The sequence below is a fragment of the Carassius carassius genome, chromosome 33 (assembly GCF_963082965.1).
Source record: "Carassius carassius chromosome 33, fCarCar2.1, whole genome shotgun sequence".
NCBI lineage: Eukaryota > Metazoa > Chordata > Actinopteri > Cypriniformes > Cyprinidae > Carassius > Carassius carassius.
In genome coordinates this window covers 17,883,335-17,903,415 of record NC_081787.1, presented here as the reverse complement: position 1 = coordinate 17,903,415, position 20,081 = coordinate 17,883,335, and the positions used below count along the sequence as shown (strand labels likewise).

The following is a 20,081-nucleotide window of genomic DNA, read 5'->3' as shown; positions in this document are numbered from 1 at the left end:
CGCTTTAAAAAACGAAAACAAACTGAACATAGTACAGTAGGCCTTTAACTGCAATCCAAAGCATCCATGATCCTGATAGGACAAAAAATCAAGTTTAAAGAAACTTAGGATCCATCTTCATTCCTATAGAAGAAAAAAAGCGTTCTTTTATTGCTCTTTCCTCCGTCGTTCAGCATTCCACATCATCTCAAACTGATAAGGCGATAGTAATCTTTGCTTTGAACAATGGCTTGTAAGGTTTCATTCTCCGTTCTAGAAAATGGCACCCTGATTTCTAACCATCCAGTGGTCAAGACGGTGGTACATTCAGCTTTTTTGAAAGGCCAATAACAGCTATATTTGTGACATCGAGTCAAAAACTTTTAACCAACTGCTCTAAACTCAAACAAACACATGGTCAGTTTGTCCTGTCCTGTGTGTCTGGTCTCAGGACACACTTGACCAGTTTTTCAGGTCTAGGTAATTCATTCGAATTGCCATTCAGTAATGGTTTCTGTGAAAGAGGGTCAAGCCCTCAAAAAGTCCCTTCTTTTTGTGTCCTGTAATTGGACTGTTGAATTGCTGTGTCAAACCACCGAAGCATTGAGTAACTAAACTTAGCCAGAACGTCTTAAAGAAACGGAAATAACGCCTATTTGCACTTCCATAACAGCTGGATTGAGACATCTCAGTTCACTTTTTCATCTTCATATCAGCTTCAATGGCACTGCGACGCCCTCTGGTGCCTCCATCCTGGAAGAGCAGAGAAGCAGGAGGCTGTGAGAGAATGCAAACAGCCTGTCATCCACTGCCCTAACACACCAGACCATCAGTGTGAGAAACTAACTAGCTTTGACCTGAGAACAGGAAGTGTACGTGTGTTACTAGAACAAGCGAATCATCTCAAAGAGACGGTGGCATCAGAACTGCGGAATACATAGTAACGAAACCGAAGAGTACAAGCTTAAAAACAACAAAAACTGATTAGATAAACATTAGGGAAAGAGCATTAAAATGTGGTTTAGAAGTAAATTAGTTGAAGGTTAAAGCTGCTCATGGAAGAGTTGTGTCTTAAGGTATTTTTTTGAAGATAAATAAAAAACATTTCAAAGGTAAGTTCACGCAAAAAAAATAAAATAAAAATAAAATCCTCACCAAGGCTGACAGTTAAGGCTAAAACATTTAAATTGTGAAGCATTATTTATAATTTATTTTCTAAATTTCTATTTGTATTTAAATACATTGTAAAATGTATTTAATCCTGTGATGCAAAGCAGAATTTTCAGCATCATTCATGCAGTCTTCAGTGTCACAATCCTTCAGAAATCTGTTAACCCCTTAACTGTCACTCACGTTTTTGAAGATAGACTTTATAGTGCACGATCCAAACTTGAATTTTTATAATTCATGAAAATATTTTGTAACATGATATTGATCTACCGTTTACATGGTAATGCAATGGCTGATTTAAAATGGGTTTTAAATGATGAATTTTGAGATTTTAAGTTTTCAGTTGATATATAATTTCTGATGATTTCTAAAATGTGATAGAGAAAAACGCAACGAAGAACAAAGGTCAAAACTGTTATAATGTAGATTTTTGAGGGTGCACTCTTGTCATAAATTAATGTATTACTTTTCCTACATAATTTTTAACAAAAAACATTGGTGAAATATATATTTGGGAGTTTTAGACCTTTCCAATGATATATAGTTTGTCAAGATTAGATTGTAATATAGTACAGTAAACGTAGGCGTCCCGTATTCGGGAATACTTTAATTCAGGACTCTTTTAATAGAAAGTTCAAAAGAAAAACATTTATTTGAACCTCTTTAGTTATAATTTAAAGCATCCTTGCGTAATAAAAGTATTTATCTGAGAAAAAAAAAAACCTAGAAATAAATTGTACAATTTTCATTTTTAATGGATTATTCTGCTAAACATATCACAATGCTCACAACCTTTTAGCATACAAACCTGGATATCATAACAACATGGGCCAAAATCAATCCTGGTGCAAGCGATCAGCTCGAACCAAACAAAGAACTGTCACAGAACGTATGTGTGTGTTTGTGTTTGGTAAGAGGGGACGGGAAATAACTTGATCTTCAACCTGGATACTTACAAAGAGAGAGAGAAGGAAAGCAGGAGAGGCCATGGATAGGCTGTCCTGTAGAAGGACAAACAGCACAGTGAGAAAAAGAGAGTTCACTATTTAAAACCTATTCTAATAGCCAGAGAGACAGACATGAACAACAGAGCAAAAGCAGGTGTTTTGGGAGCAAACACCAGGTATACTAATCTAAAACATCAAAGACATGTGCAGAGACCAGAATGACCAGATGTTTTATGAGCCTTATCGCTTCGTATATTGTCCTGATGGATTACATTCACTTGACCCATTAGTTAGTTTTAACTTTAGTTTAATTGCTATAAATAAACATTTTATACTGACAATGCAGTGATTTGATGTAGCCTTAAATGACAAGGATGTATGGGATATTTGGTGTGTTCCCTTTGAAACATGAAGATATAATAAAAAAATATATACATATGTCATGCATGTGCAAAATGACTGACAAATGTTTTTAAGTAGATAGTGATGCTCTTATTTTATTGTTCGGACAAAAAAATCTGAAAAAAATAGGTGATTTAATCTACCTATTAATCACTTATAAAAAAAATCTACTCATGATATTAATTATTCATTAACATTTACACATTTAGCAGACTCACTCGTTTTAATCTGGCTGACCATTTACATTGCCAGTCATCTTAAAAACATCTCACGATGACTTCAGATCAACAAAAGGTTTGCGTTCCATTGGATTGTGTTTCTAGATGGTTGTAGACTAAATCAAAAACATGAAGTTTTACAGCGGGTTGGATATGGACTTGAACTCAGGTCTCCCGCATATAAACATGTTGGAGGATGGAGAAGTTTTCCATCATGGTCATCTGATCACCCTAGAAAGATTCTCTGCATGTAGACACACGGCTGAGAAAGAAAAGGAGGATGGAATCAAGATGGAAAAAGGAGGATCCTATGAATGTAGATACTAAAGGGAGGATTTGAGGAGTTGATGAGTAATAGAGACGTGTATGTGTTAGCCGGATGAAGATTAAGGTGTTCATGTATGTGTGAGTGTGTTGGAACCGTTTCCATGACAAGCGCAGCACTCCAACACAAACTCAAATAGATGGTGATGAAATGAGTGTCTAGTCATCTGAATGATCTCAGTCACACAGCAAAAAGCTCAGTGTGAAAGCATCACTGAGACTGAAACCATGCCAAAAAAAAAATTTGCTTAACTTTGGTCTGGTGTGTGTTAAATAAATAAATAATAAAAATAAATGAAAATGGCACACCGATTCGAAAAAATAAGACACCAAGAGCCTGTTTAACCCAACACTTACACCACATACACGAATAAACTGTTTTATATGAATCACATTTCTATCCTGTCTATAATATGGTGATATACACTACTGTTCAAATGTTTGGGGTCAGCAAAAGTTAAGACGTTTATAATGCTGATAAATATTTCTAATTGAAATAAATGCTGTTTGACCTTTCTGTTCATCAAATAATACTGAAGAAAATCCAGAAACATTGAGCAAATGTTTTCTTGAGCAGCAAATCATATTAGAATGGTTTCTGAAGAACCATGTGACACTGAAGACTAATGATGCTGAAAATTCAGCTTTGCATCAAAGAATAAAATACATTTTACAATACATTTAAATATTTTTCTAGCATTTTTGATTAAATAAATACAGCCATGGTGAGCATAAGAAATGTTTTTCAATGTAAAAAAAAACATACTGACCCTAAACTTTTGAACGGTATTTTGCATGCATGCAATGTAAGTATGTACACATTTATTTATTTGAATAGACATCCACACACACACACACAAAGAAAGCAGACAGACAGATATATAGATAAACAGATATTCCACCACATTTCTGAAAATGTTAGATTATTTTTTGTATAACCACACTTGTGATACAATCATTTACAGAACAACTAGGCCTCAAATATGGTGCCTGGAAGAGAAACTCTTGAGGGTTAGACTCCCTGTGTTTGTGAAAGGGTTAGTACAAAAGACACCTCACCTGCAGTGCCCTTGATTCTCACCTGCGAGTGCATGTTTGTGTGTGTACAACACTGACCTTCTCATTAGTGTCTTGTTTGGAGTTGTTCCTTTTCCTTCTGGCTGGTGGTTCTGGCTCTAAATGAGGGTCTTTGTGTGCAGGACTCAGGGTCTACATACGAGACTGTGTGTTAGTGCAAGTAACGCTAACCTTACTGTCAGGGACTTCAGCAGTTCATTCGTGTGTGTGTGTGTAAGGGACATAACGTCTTTTATTTGGGTCCTATCAAGAAGGGGTTTCATCTATGAGCAGGATGTGGAAACCAAATCGCTTCTGGATCATTCTTACAAAAACATGTCCAGCCCCATTTCTGCCCAAAACAGAATCAATAACTCACAATTCTTGTGTGCTGCAGCTTTAAAAGTTTTATATATATTTTTTTATATATAAATTAAATATATAAATATAAATTATTTTCACATCCATCCACACTCCATAGTCCATAAAGATGCCTTTTTGAAAAGCATTTTATTGCACATGCATGCAATATTTCAGGGTTTTTTTTCTCATTTTAATAAATGTGCAGACATTAGAAGTCTGTTTTTAACTTTGTCATTATTGTATGGATTGCTGTGAAATTATGTCCATTTTAGCATAAGGTTGCCACATAATAATGAAGGGGTCTGAGTACTTTCTAAATGCACTATATTTCATATTTGTCATAAAGAAACAGAACCATTTTCATGTCAATTTAACGTGGTTCTTATTTCATGTTTCTCATTTTGGGTTGAAATATGAACAAGTTTCTGACAGGTTTTGTGAGATTCACTATATACAAGGTTTGCATTTCTGAGTTTGTACAGAAAGTATTTGGACAGTGACACTTTTTCCTGCATTTCAGCATTTTTGGGTTTTAAATAAAACTTAGCTCAGGGACTGAGTGCTGAAACGACACTGAGCGCAGCCATCCCATTAAGAGCTAGAAAATCTATTAGTGCAGATTAACCTGTGAGCAGCATTACAACAACGTCATGTGCAGCTCGAGGTTGCAAATCCATTTTGTGTGTATTGACAACCATTAAGTCTGCAGGCTAAAGACATTACGAGTTATATTTCCTGATGATGCATCAGTTTGTGCTTTCCCATTCAAATCTCAGATGGACTGAAATCAGGTCAATTTGCAGGTGCTGGCTGTTTGGTGCCATTGCCCGCCGATAGTTTGAGGCAAATGGTTTTAAAATTATGTTTTTTAGGACACTTTTGAATTAACGCTGCTTCAGCAGAGACAGAATTAAGAGCCAGTCCCACAGCGTTTTCCTCACAGATAAAGCTGTGGTGCACAGGGAGATGTTTTTCACTTTCCTTTCTATGACTCAGAGCTTGCTCTTTCTAAACCGTTACACGGTCCACAGCACTTCACTTCAGATGTCTACAGACTCTTTGATGTACTCTGATGTCCCGTCCTTGACACATTTGAAGCTTCCAGCCTGTTCTCTGAAAAACATCTCAGCCTATATCCTGGATTTGGATCAAGTATCTTGATTTGTTCTAGAGATGCTATTTTTCTTCATAACTGCACATGCATTTCACTCAACAATCCAGTGTTGTTATTGCTAACTAAAACTGAAATGTTTATATGTATTTAAATATTTTTAAATAAGAATTTAAATACGTTAAAAAAGTGTTTTATATTATATGAAAAAAAAAAAAACATTTAAATATTATTTGAAAAAATAAAAAGTTTTAAAACTACTAAAAATTACAAAAGCACATACAATTACTAAAATAAAATAAAATATATATGAAATATAATTAATAAAATATAAATGACTATAGCTGTATATAATGCATGTCTTAAATCTCCTTTAATGTGTTCCTGGTTCTTTAAGCTCTCTTTTGTCTCACTGAATGATCTGCTCCAATACATCAATATAAGTTTGTCTATTAAATGTCACTGGCCAAATAATTGGCAGTGAAAGCGTTGTGATTATGTCTCCTTATAGTGCTCACTGTGTGTGTGTGTGTGTGTGTGTGAGACGATATTCCTCCAACCTTCTCCACAGCATCTTGTTTCCACTTGTGCTTTGTGTGTGTGTGTGTGTGATTATGCATGTGTGTCCCTAACCTTCTCATTGGGGTCTTGTTTGCGGTTGGCCTCCCTTCCGCGCAGGCTCTTGGTGCTGATGCCCGATTCTGATGTTTGCATGATCAGCTGAGTAGCCAAGAACTGCTGGATCTGTTCCAGAACATCCCTCTGCATCTCCAGGGCCATGTGGTAGACATCGTGATCCGAGCTGTTATACATCACCGCGTTCTGGAACATCAGCATGATGTCACGCTGGAACTCCGCCGTCGTGCGGATCTGCCCAGACTCAATGTTCTTCTTGATGGCTGATAGGTCCATCGGTCTGAGGAGGTGGAGATTTCAGAGATTACATCTTGGATTTTCTGATGGTGAATACATTTTCAGGTGAACTATTCCCTTAATAACATGCTAACAAATAAACATTAAGATGAATAAATGCTTACTAATGTTTAGTGCCCTATGAAATTCATTTACCGGTAATTTTTTTCCAAATTCTCAATTTATAGTAAGAAAAATTTTCCCCATTTTATTTTTTCATTAAATCAAATATCAGTAGTTTTAGTAATTAAAAAGCATGTCTGTTCCCTTGAAATCATTAAACTTATACTATCTAACAACAATATATTAAACCAAAATTAAATTTTTAGGGCCCTATAAAATGTTTTATGTTTTCGGTTTAAATTTTTCTAGATTTTATTTTTATCATTTAAATACATGTTAATAAACAAAAAGCGTGGCAAATTTAATTCATGAAACTTTAACAATTTAATTATTTATTACAATTTGTATAATAATAATAATAGTAAAATAAATGAACTATGAACAGTTTCATTAACTTCAGAAATGTCTCTCAAAATTTTTCTGGATTCATGATTTAATACGGCTTTATTATTAATATTCACAGATACTTGTCCATATCTTTCTTTTGGTTTATTCACCCAAAACACATAATTGGGTGTAATACAGTAAATTCCATTTTGATGACTGGCTTCCATGATTATGTTCACATTTTCACAGGGCCCTACATACTTAAAAGAATAAGAGGGTCTCATCTTGATACCTGTGTACGATGCTGTGATAACCTGGGGCGATGTCATCAGACACAGGTTGCAGAAACACACTTGCATACCTGAAACACAAAACAATAAATGACAAACACATTTCTGTCTGCAGGTCGGTGCTCATCATACAACAGAAGCTGAGGTAAGTATGAATGAGAAGCTCACCTGTGATTGGCCGCTGCCCGCCACACCAGCATGATGGCTTTCTTCCAGATCTTCTGAGCCTGCAAGGCCTCTTGATCTTCACTACACATGGAGCTGAGAGACAGAGTTGTTAAAGGCAGACAAAAGATTAAAACACTCATAATACACGCTAACATACAAACACAGACACTCACAACTGTGATGAGGCTGGGCTGCTGGCGGTGGAGTCCGCTGTAGTGTAGCGCTGAGAGTGACTGCCGTATCCATCCTCACTCTCACTGGCAGGAGGATCGACCTCAGAGAGATACGGCCCTTCTCCGTCCCCATCGCCACAATCTTTCATCTCCATCCCTTCATCCACATCCATCTCACTGCCAACATCCTCTTCCTTCACCTCCCACAGCATTTGAAGAAGGAATATTAAACAGAGTTACTAATAATTTATTATTCATTTCTAATATATAACTTTACCACTGTTGCCGCAGGTTGTTTGTCATGTCTGCGGTTTGAAGAGACACCAAAAACGCAATATTTAGCCCCCTGAAATGCTGATTTCACCTGGGAGCCCCACCAAAAAAAAACATGTATTTTAACCCCCGGAAAATGTTTTTTATGGGAGGACCCCCCCCTCAAAACATGCTGACATGCTATATTGAAATGACTTTGAATGCAAATGATTTATAGCGGATGAAGCTAAAAGTTATTTGGAAAGGAAAATATGTTAACATTGTGAAATATTATTTCAATTTCAAATAACTCTTAGCTGATACCTTTGTGTCTTTTGCCGAGGCTGAGCTATCTTCTGAGTCCAGACAGGGCGTCACAGTCTCTGGCTGAACCCAGTCTTCCCCCTCACACTTCACGGCCAGAATCGGGGTTCTGTTCTCCTGCTGCTTTTCCTCCATCCCTCCTTCTCCCTCTCCTTGCCGCTCGCTCTCAATCTTAATCTTAATCTCAGAGTCCTGGCTTTGCTCTGTATTAGGGGCGGCAGGCACCACAGTGTCGCCTGTCACTCCGTCAAGCACTTCGGTTTCTGTAGCCTCCTCTACCAGAACCTCCATTTCTCCCTGCACACCTGCAGGGTCAGGGCAGCTCTGTGGAACCGCTGGGGCAGGACTCTGCTGGACGATGGGCTCTGGTTCTGCCTTAAAGGTCTGTGACTCCCAAGGGCTGGTGAGGGAGTGGCCCCCGACCACTGGGTCCTCACAGAGAGAGAGAGCCGCCTCCACCGCAGCTGCGTCCAAAACCTCCACAGGATCATCCACCTGAGACAGAGGTATTTCAATACTTCATTTCAGATTTGGCAACAGAAAGGAAAAGCTTTTGAACTATTTTCTGTTTTAAGAGTTAAAATTGAGGGACTCATGAAAGCGGTTGGTGGGTCAGAAAGTCAAATGGAACCCACTGAGGTCCATGGTATTTTTTTTTCTCCATACTAGGGATGGGACGATAACCGGTTTTATTGATAACTGTGATAAAATGTGCTGAAGGTTAGTAATATCGTTTAAAAATGAATTATCATTAAAACCGTGTTTGATTATCGCGGTTTTAATAACTCACTATTAAATCATGTCCAGCCAGCAACAGTCTGACGCAAGCGCAGCGCACAATGTTTTTTTTGTTTTTTTTCGAGAAGGAATGGCGAAAGTCAGTGACTTTTCTATGCTTTTCTATGCTTCTACACTTTTCATTGTAAGGAAGGAAATGCCACAGAATTTAATCTTTCTTTAAATTAAGTGCATAGAGTTGCTTGTTTTATTAGTTGTTTGTTGATTATTAAATATAAAACTTGCTGAAATGTTTTCAGTGTGAGCATCAACTATTTTTGAACACTTTCATCTCGTTTCAACAAAACCGTGATAATATTGATAATCGTGATAATTTTAGTCACTATAATCGTGATATTAAATTTTCATACCGTCCCATCCCTACTCCATACTTAAGTAAATGGCTACCGTCAACTGTTTGGTTAGCAACATTCTTCAGAATATCTTCTTTTGCACTCAACAGAAAAAAGAAACTCATACAGTTTCGGAACAACTTAAGATCTAATCTCATCATCACAATGGTCCACAGTTGGTTGTATGCGTGTCTGTGTGTGTATACCTTCTCCTCTATGATTGCAATGATGTCTCCCACTGTCTCCAGGTCCAGTTCGTGAGCCATGTATGACACCTCCACCAGCTCGGCCTCTTTCCCCTCCACGTCTGCCAGCGTGGATGACCCTGCCATTACTGCTTCTGCTCCAGAACCTTCAGCAACGGCTACAGCTCCTACACACAACAAGAAACACATCTCTTAGAGTACTCTTACTATGGTTAATCTGCTTCATGAGTGCTCTGAAGAAGTGATGACACTTTTTAAGACAAAATAACACAATGTTTTTAAAGGGATAGTTAACTCAAAAATGAAAGTTCTGTCATCGTTTTCTCACACTTACCATTGATCCAAACCGGTATACGTTTCTTTCTTCTGCTGAACACAAAAGAAGATATTTTGAAGAATGTTGGTAACCAAACAGTTCACGGTAAGCAACTGACTTCCACAGTATTGAAAAAAAAGATACTATAGAGGTGAATGTCTACCATTAACTGTTTGACTGTAGCCATTGATTTGCATATTATGGGGAAAAAAAATAGTATGGAAGTCAATGGCTACCATTAACTGTTTGGTTACCAACATTTTTCGGAATATCTTCTTTTGAATTCAATAGAATAAAATAACTCCTGCAGAAAAACTGGAGGGAGTAAGTGATGACAGAACTTTACATTTGTGGTGAACCCTTTAAAGGCTGAATTTGGCCTTTGTGGTCAGTGCCATTTCTTTGAAATAAATTATTACTTTTATTCAGCCAAGATGCATTATATTGACCAAAAGTGACAAATAAATTTAAAATGCAACAAAAGATTTCTATTTCAAATGATTGCGGTTTTATTTTTTATTTTATCAAAGAATAATCAAAAAAAGAAGAAAAAATTATATATAACTCTAATATGAACAGTGATAAGAAATGTTTCTTGAGCAGCAAATCAGCTATTAGAATGATTTCTGAAGGATCATGTGACACTGAAGACTGGAGTAATGATGCTGAAAATTCAGCTTTGTATCACAGGAATAAATTACATTTTAAATTATAACAACCTGGACAACCATTTTAAATTGTAATTAGGTTTAACAGTATTACTTTTTATTCCTGTATTTTGATTAAAGAAATGCAGCATTGGTAAGCATAAGATACTTTCATTAAATAAATAAAAACTCTTTCTGATCACAAACTTTGTTTGTATTAACGGTTATTCTAAAATATAATCCAAGAACTAGCGCAGTCAGTGCAGTCTGAGTGATTTGTGACTGGATGAAGATGATGGGATGAACTACACATCACATGACACAAACAGACTGCCTGAACAAAAACTAACTGACTTCTACGGAGAGAGCTGAAGAGAGGAAAACAAAGATCAAAGACCTGTTTTGGGCACAGAGAGGTGGTCCGGGGCTGGGGGGACCACTGTGGGGGGTTTAGTGGGATCAGCAATGACAGGTTGCTGCACTGGGGTGGCACTCTCCAACAGACGAGATAATGTAGGAGCATCTGACACAGAGACACACATATATAGCGCTACAAACACACACAGCTACTTTCACAATAATCAAACCACACAGTAATAAATGGAATACAGAGAGCAGGGAATCTAAAAGTTGAATGCAGAACGCATGGAAAAAATGCAAAAGAATAGCCAAACCAAAGCAAAGAGCATAACTCAAAAATCAGTGTGTTTAATGACACAGAAAATGTTTAAGGTTGAAGAGAAGACATTCAAAACACACATATAAAACAAACAGAAAGAAGAGTGTGTGCGTTTACCTGCTGTAATGTCTTGATTAGCAGGCAGAGCAGTTGCAGCAGTGTGAAGCTCAACTCCATGAGATCCATTACTCAAACCCGTGGCCACGTCCCCTTCAACCACCTGCCCGGAACACACACACCCACAACAATTATCTCCACTTTTAATGATAGTCAAGGTTTCGTGTACCAAAACCAATCATAGGTTAGTTTCTAATATACACTGGGTTATTATCATTAACTAAAACTAACACTATTTATACAATTTTTTTTATTGAAATTAAGATGAAATAAAACCAAAATACATATTAAATGAAAAACCTTACATGCAAATTCAAAATATTGTCTAATTAATATGAGAAAACAAAAACAAAACAAAAAAACAATACATTTGAGAAAAGTGCATAAGAACATTACTACAAAATTCAACTGAAAACAAAAAAACTAAAATATGTTGCTGGGGTATGTTTCTAGCAATAGCCAAAAATACATTGTATGGGTCAAAATTATTTTATGATTTTATTTTATACCAAAAATCATTAGGATATTGAATAAAGATCATGTTCTATGAAGATATTTTGTAAATTTCCAACTGTAATTATATAAAAACTTAATTTCTGACTAGTAACATGCATTGCTAAGGACTTCATTTGAACAACTTCAAAGGCGATTTTCTCAATATTGAGATTTTTTTTTTACACCCTCAGATTACAGATTTTCAAATAGTTGTATCTCGGCCAAATATTGTCCGATCCTAATAAACCATATATCTATGGAAATCCTATTTATTCAGCTTTCATGGGATGTATAAATCTCAATAAAAAAATGGTTTTGTGGTCCAGTGTCACATATATTAATATGAAAATGTTGAAAATCTATAAGGGTACATTCATAAAACTAAAACATCCCTATACAACCTGCTTTCTGACTCATATTGGTAAACATGCGGTTTTGTCACAGCAACTCTAAAAATGCTGTTCACATAAAGGCATGGCAAAGGGATCACACGACATGCTGTCTGGTGAATGTTTACATAGAAAAACTATTGAAAAGCAGCATAGCACAATGTAAAAAAAAAAAAGCCCGTACAACTTTTTAACATAACATTTTTGACCAGCTGTGGCCTAATGGTTAGAGAGTCAGACTTTTAACCTGAAAGTCGCAGTTTCGAGTCTCGGTGCTGGCAGGAGTTGTAGGTGGGGGTAGTGAATGAACTTTGCTCTCTTCGACCCTCAATATCCTTGACTGAAGTGCCCTGAAGCACTGAACCCCCACCCAACTGCTCCCTGGGCACTGGAGAAAACAGCTGCCCACTGCTCCGGGTGTGTGTTCATGGTGTGTGTTCCCTACTCACTGCTATGTGTGTGCACTTGGATGGGTTAAATGCAGAGCACCAATTCAGAGTATGGGTTTCCATACTTGGCAAATGTCATGACTTTTCTTTTTGCATGTGAAAGGAGTACTAAAAACTTGGCCCTTTGTTAAAATGTTGAATACTCAATGAATGTAAATCTTGTTAAATGTTAATGTGCTAATCTTTGTGATGTCAAAATCAAAACTTCTGCTGGTCCATATCCGCAGTTTAATTAGTATAAATGGGCTGGTCTGAAAACAGAGTTTACATTGTGAATCTTAAGAGTATGTTGACTACCATGAAATTTTTCTGGGTTCTGGTGACTTTCTTTATAGGACAATATAATGTAGACATGAATGTAGGATTGAGAAAGGGAAAATGGGTCTGGGACATAACACAGGCAAAATCCTGTTTGCTGTGACATGCCACTTAAAGCCAAAGGCTTAAACTAAAATACTTTAAAGTATTCCCCACTCACCAGTCTAGAGCTGGCAGCGATGAGACTGCCCTTCTTCAGCAATTCAGACAGCAGCGGGGAGGGAGGTGGTGTGGCTTTCGGGGCAAGGTGCTTCTTCTGTGGAGAGTCATCTACCAGAGGGCTCAGACCTGACTCTTTAGGCCCTGGACCCGTGACCTCTGACACAGGCATGAAGACGGACAGTCCTTGAGCCTATATGGAGAAATCAAGAGTTGTACCTCTTAGGCTTTAAGTTAGAGACCTGCACTTCTGCGGGAGTACCGCGGTACCCAATGCAACGCGGTACCCAATGGGTGCGGGATGTGGGAGAATAAAATAATTTGCGGGACTCCAGCAAAATATAAATATCTAAACATAAAATGGCTAATAACATACATTTTTATTTATCTGTTGCACAAAAGCAAAAAGAACGACTAACATTAACATTACAATTATTAGTATGCACAAGCTAGGAGTTTCAATTTATATCACGTTAGTTAGAATCCACTCACAGCAATGCTGCAATTCTGACATGCATTTCTGTTACAGTTTTTCTGATATGCTAAAACAGTTTTTTTTGAAACCATCACTCATTTTCTCAAAACCTTAAACACAAATCCAAATTCATGAAACATCTGACTCTTTCATCAAAATCAAACAATCACTGCAAAACCATTTCACTTGCACTCAAAATCAAACGGTGCTCTCAGATCACTCACTCACTCACTCCACTCACACACACACAGACACACGAGTTAATAAAATAAACAATAAAGAGCATTCATTAGACAGTACTGAGAAAAATGAATAACACAGCATCCAGAACATTACATAAAAAAGTAATATGTATTTCAGTAAACAGTTTTGCAATTCTGTTAAAAAGTATAGTGCACTGCAGTAACTGCAACTAAGGTGAATGTATAGGCTTACTGTATGTACTGCAAGAATTGTATTGTGCTGAATACTGAATAGTACTGAATGTTTGTATATATTCAGCACTTGGATACTGAAAAAATACCGCATGTCCAACAGCAAAGGCCAAAAAGGTCAAATAAAACTCTAAATGAATAGCATGTTAAAGTACACTCAAATACTGTAAGTTGTGCAATTGTAAAATCAGGGTCAATGAGAGATTCATTCTGTCTCAGCATCATGTCTTTGTGCTCGAGTCCGGCCTAAGGACTTTGTCCACATCACAAGTAAATGTTGTCTTTTTTGCTAGTCAAATATAAAATAAAAAAAACTCTGGTGTGACAGATCCAGCCTTGATAACACACTTTAGACCCTACTCTTTCTCTCCTCTTCCTCCTCATCCTTCACTTCTTACATGTACTTTGCAGATGGTTTGCATCGGTTGTTCATATCAACATTCAGTCACCTGTACCACTTGTGCATTCTGAACTGGCTCATATTTTGTACAGTTGGTGTGATCACATCATCAGAAACAAGTGTGAATAATTTTGAGTCATTGTGTGTAAACGATGACAACTGTGCTTTAGTTGTGTTTAACTTTTGCTGATTTTGTTTAGCATTTTTTGGCACAAATAATAAAAAATTGGTTTAAGCTAGTGAGAATTTGGTTCGGAGGTTGGGGTTAAGTGTTTTAGCAATTAAGAAAAACTTAAAAAAATTATTTGTTTGTGAATGTTGATGCTTAAATGACAAATATTTTATTGGGATTGTTTATGCATTTATGCTTAGGAGATGTTACAGAACCATTTCATGTTAATTTCTTCGATGTACTGAAAAAAAAATCTATAGATTACTTTTATGCGGGCTTTTGCTGGCAGGAGCGGGACGAGATAACATATTTCTGTGGTAGAGGGCGGGCGGGCATGGGTCAGAATCTTGCCGGAGTGGGACTGAAAAATGTAATTAAAAAAAAGAGACAGGATTTCACCTTTGGACTGGAACAGGATTCGTCCGTCATTGGCTGCAATGTGTCTGGCTGTGAGACATCCATGCAGGCAGAACTAGCACTGGGTGGAGAACGTACTGTCACGCTGGGAACTCTCTTTGGTGTGTTTTTAGCTGCCTGGCGAACTGGAAAGAAAGTAAAAAAATTCTATAAGTTAATCATTACGCAAAATATACATTGCATCCCCAGAAATAAGCCCAAAGTAAAAAAAAAAAACAGAAATTTCCTAGTATTTGAAATGTAATATATTTGCAATAAGATGCATGTTAAACTAATATTATTTGCAAGTGCATCAGCAATATGTTACACCACTAAGTTAATATAATTTTTAAATTTAGTTTCTTTTGTGGAGATATTAACTTATGAAAGTGCTGAGTGAATGTAAATCTCACCCTGATATGCTGCCTCAGTTGCCCTTTTCTTCTGCTCAGCCTCCTCTTCTTCCTGCTTCCTCTTTCTGACATGCATGAAGACATGTACACAATGGCAGGTTGTTTACAGAATTTGTGTTTAAAATATGTTTAGAAGATTACAAGTAATAAAATGTTTTGTCTGTGTTCAGGTTTTACTAATCATAAGGCAAAAATGACAACTTTGATTTTTTATTTAATCAACATAAAACATTTTTTATAACCGTCAGTAGTAGTCACTGATATCTAAATATATATCCAAATGCAATAACTAATAATAGTAATTAAGTCAAAACACACACACACACGACATATATATATATGAGGAATATACGCCATTCATTAAAAAATACAGAATAATATGTATTTTAAGAATATTTGTTTTACATAAGATGATTTTTTTAATACTATGAAATCCTCTCAAAATACATAGTATACATGTATAAAAAAAGAAATATGGTGCATTCATTTCAGAAAAATATTTACCACCATTTCTCAGAGGACTTAAACAAATGGGAAATAATGCTTGTTAAGTGAAATCACTACAAGAGTGTTTGAAACTACATTATATTGGGAGACATGTTAGAAAAAGAAAGGCAAATAACATGACAGAAAAACAGTAGAGAGTTGCCTTACAGCTCTATATCTGCCCACAGCTCCTCCAGTTTAGGGTCCATATGACCTGCCTGGATCAAATCTACCTCTTTCTTCAGTTTCCTGAAGGGACAGAACACATTTATCACATGTGTGTGACCGATACAGAAAGGGAGAGGGAGAAGAAGGTGGAGATGTACCTGTATTTCTCCTGTGTGTCTTTAATCAGCCTCTTGAGTTCCTCGATCCTCTCTGCTGTCAATCTGCGCACAATCACGTCTTCAATGGTCTCGACCACCTCCCCTTTCTCACCCCGTTTACGTCTGCAGGGAGTTCGAATGTCAAACTTACCAGTGAAAATATACACTGAGATGATTTAGGTTGCAATGTTAACGATCCTACTATATATATCATGCTAACTGGATAATAGCCAGAATCTAATTACACAAAGTCTATGCAAAAAAATCATAAAAAGCTTTTTCACATATTTACTGCTTAACATGCGCAAATATAAATGTTTTAAAATATAAATGTATACAAATGTTTTAAGAACAAGAGAGAGTGAATTACTTACTTTGGGGCCTCTGTGGTTTCCAGCAGCTCAGAATATTGTGAGGCACAATGCTGCAGAGGTCATATTGACATGTTAAAACAAAAATCTCTAAGCAAACCACTAATACTAATAAAACAATCACAGTCACTAATTTAAATGACCTTCTGAGAGAACCAGTCTGGGGGTCGTCCAGACTCTGAGAACGGCTTGATGGCTCTGCTTACTGACACCCTGACAAAAAATATAACAGTGTGTATCATACACATTTAACAGCAACTCTTTATGAATAATTACATACACTGAAGAATATTTGGTGTAGCAACAATTTTCACTCAGAAAGTACTAGTTTAACTTCTTTAAGTCAAAATCTTTAAGTCAAAAAACTGAAATAGTATTTTCTTGTAAAACGTACTGCAGTAATCTTTTGTTTTATTTACAACTTTTTGGATAATAGTTCAAACTATAAACTTAGAAATAAAAACAACATTTTAGGATTTTGAAAAACAAAAGTCATGGTTTGAAATTAATATCTATTTATCCATCTATATATATGCTATATGTATATATATATATTATTTTTTTCGTCATTCTGCATTACACACAGGTCAATAATCAAATAAACAAATCTGTGACACTGACCATATGATTTTTTTTTCAAATGTGATTTCCCTCCCAATTCTTAAGCACAGAATTCTCGTTGCTATTTAAATTATGCTCATAATGTAATTTAAAAAAAAAAAAAAAAGAGAGACAAGAATAGAATAATTTTTACTAGTGGCTCCCATATTAAGTGCATACAAATATTATTATTTTTGTTTTATATATTAATGATTGTATCTTCAAAAATGTAATTAAACATTAAATCTGATATATATATATATATATATATATATATATATATATATATATATATATATATATATATATATATATACACATACACACATATACATATATATATATATATATATATATAGAATATAGATTACTTATTAATGAAATCTAATATTAGAAATTAGTTTTATTAATTTATTAACTACTTATAATACACTTTAATAATTAACATTACATTATTAATTCAATTGCAAATGATCATCGATATCTTATTATTGTGAATGAGTTCAGTTGTAATAATCCTGTTAATAAAGAACTTTAAGACGAAAAGTTTGAGACAAAAAAACGTCACAAGTTATGACAAAAATAAACATTATTTCACTAGTAAATAGTATGTTAAACTGTAAATGTTAAATGTTATGTTAAACTACTATTTTCTGAATATACAGGAGCAAAGTGTTGTTGCACCGCTAATTAATTATTATTAAAACATTATCCATTTAATATAAGACATATTTTGAAAATGGAAAGGAAATTGGAAAGGAAATCATATATTATTTCTTTTAAAGTGATTTCAGTTCAGAAATATTTGAAATGTACACAAAATAACTATGAACTAATTACGTCCTAACCATAACAATTAACACTCAACTGCCACAATCCTCTGTAAAAGAAGACGGTTTTAAATCCTTGTTTAAGGGTTTAACCATGCCCTCATATATTAGGAAAAGCTACAATACAGACACTGCTGCGGGATAAATCTACTATGCTACAATCTTAATACAGTTGTAAGATCATGAGGGTTAATGTTTATTCTCACCAGTTCTGATCTCCGCTTCTCATCACTGAGGAGGCCAGACAGAGCTTCTCCCGAACTGACCAGGGTTCAGTCGGACCCAGAGACAGCATCTTGTGTTCTACAATAACATACACGTGTTCTTTGAAACTGTATTCAATGCAATTTATAACAAAATTGTGTGGGTGGATGGATTATGTTGAAATAAAAAAAAAATGCTGATCATAATGTAGTGTGACATTAGGGACTTAATTAAAACAACATCCACCATTCATACAACATAAAATAATTTATAATACAAACACAGAACGTGAAATAGCACATTTTGTTCAAGAACAGAGAGAAATGTGTGTTGACAATGTAAACATTGATCGTCTTTGTTTTCATGGAGCCAGCTAGCGCAGCAACTAAATTGCTCACAACAGCGTTACTAAGAGCATTAGTTGCTCTATTTACATGGTATAAAATGCTCTAGAATCCCATTTACAAAGTGCTTTGATTTTAGACTGTATTGTGACTCTGTTTATGAATTAAAATAACACTTACTTCCCACCCCGGTCGACATTTTCACGAAACAGGCCGCGCGGCTGGTTCTACTCACTTCCGCCGGCACTATTGTAGTGTAACACCTATAGGAGCGCTATGAGCTGTCGCACAAATATATTTCCGACAGGGATTCGCTCAAATGATAGAGCGCTCGCTCGTGAGATAGCGGGATCGATTTCCAAACACTCCAACCATGACAGTTGTTTAGGTAACTTAAATTAAGTACAATACAGAAAACACATAAGATGCATTTTGAGATTATTGAGACGACTAAATAACAATGGTTGCAGTTCCCTTATAGTTTATTTATCATGCAGGCAGAGGGATGTAATGACAAACGTTTAGTTTACAGTTCCTTATAGATATTTTAATAATGAAACATTAGATTGCTCTATAATAGAAATGGGAATCTGACAAAAATCATTATGTGCATCATTAAATACACGGTGTTATATATTTTGCATGGTAGAAAGAGTAGTACGCAGTTGGATTCACTTAAAAGAACCGACTCTTTAGAATCATTCGTTCTGTAATCGGACTTTCCTCGCGCCAGTATGATTGATCAAATTCACCAAAAAGAGCCGGCTCATACGAGTCATTCTATAACCGCACTACACTTGTTGTGTCATGGACATATAATGCATTTTAATTCTATATGTGTTAAGCTGAATGTTTCTGATTAGCTAAAAAGAGTCATGAGTTTTGGAATCGGACTACTGTGATCGCGCTGTCGCTGTTTGTGGCGCCACTGAATTAATGCCGAGAGAAACTCAGAATATTTTACATTTAGCCGAAGAACCCACATGTGGTTCCAGTATTGTTTTAGAAAATGGAACCTTGACTATTTATTGAATTATTTTTATAAACATAAATTCACGTATTGCAATTTTATGCTTACCTCTAGACTAGGGGGGAAAACTACAAAGACAAAAGACAACAACTTTTGAGTCATGAAAAAATAGACTAATACGTGGCCTCGAAAGGCATGGAAGAAAACAGGACCAAAAGGTACTTTTTACCGGGTTTTTTTGTTTAGTTTTTTTTTTTGTTTCATTTAGAGTCAAGCTCTTTTGGCAAATTATGCAAAATATGTGAAAGTATTTATTTGTGCGTAGGATACGTAAAGCCATCATTAGCCTAGTATTGAAAGAAACAAGCATGCCATTTTATTCCACAAATGTTTAAAATATAATATGTATAGGCTACACAATGCATAACAAGAGATGGTGGTTGAAATGTTTTGAGAAATACGAAAAAAATAGTATCTTTTCTAAAACAACACTGGACCAAAATTGGGCAAAAGTAAAGTGGGTGCAATGAGCCAAACACCCTAAAATAGGATTGGGGCATTGCAAAACCCAAATTAATAGTGTAGTTACCTTCGCAGCCACCAGGTGACAACAACA

At 35.8% G+C, this 20,081-nt stretch overlaps 1 protein-coding gene across 1 annotated transcript; it reads right to left on the bottom strand.

Annotated features, from left to right (window-relative positions):
- Positions 1-128: 128 nt before the first annotated feature.
- LOC132113891 (bromodomain-containing protein 8-like) lies at positions 129-18,794 on the bottom strand. Its single transcript, XM_059521932.1, has 19 exons — positions 18,676-18,794; positions 18,154-18,250; positions 16,661-16,730; positions 16,521-16,570; positions 16,147-16,269; positions 15,989-16,069; positions 15,335-15,399; positions 14,925-15,067; positions 13,046-13,237; positions 11,235-11,337; positions 10,836-10,961; positions 9,476-9,642; positions 8,140-8,634; positions 7,564-7,763; positions 7,391-7,483; positions 7,225-7,293; positions 6,204-6,486; positions 4,157-4,249; positions 129-732 (listed from the first exon to the last, which is right to left on the bottom strand). Exons 1-19 carry the CDS (start codon positions 18,692-18,694, stop codon positions 673-675), a joined length of 2,529 nt encoding a protein of 842 aa, XP_059377915.1. The 5' UTR covers positions 18,695-18,794; the 3' UTR covers positions 129-672.
- Between the last annotated feature and the right edge of the window lie 1,287 nt (positions 18,795-20,081).

Excerpts from the sequence above, each read along its gene's own strand:
- LOC132113891 (XM_059521932.1), bottom strand. Across the intron at positions 11,338-13,045 it reads TCGCTGCCAGCTCTAGACTG|GTGGTTGAAGGGGACGTGGC; the intron begins GTGAGTGGGGAA and ends TGTTCCGGGCAG. Across the intron at positions 8,635-9,475 it reads TTGCAATCATAGAGGAGAAG|GTGGATGATCCTGTGGAGGT; the intron begins GTATACACACAC and ends CCTCTGTCTCAG.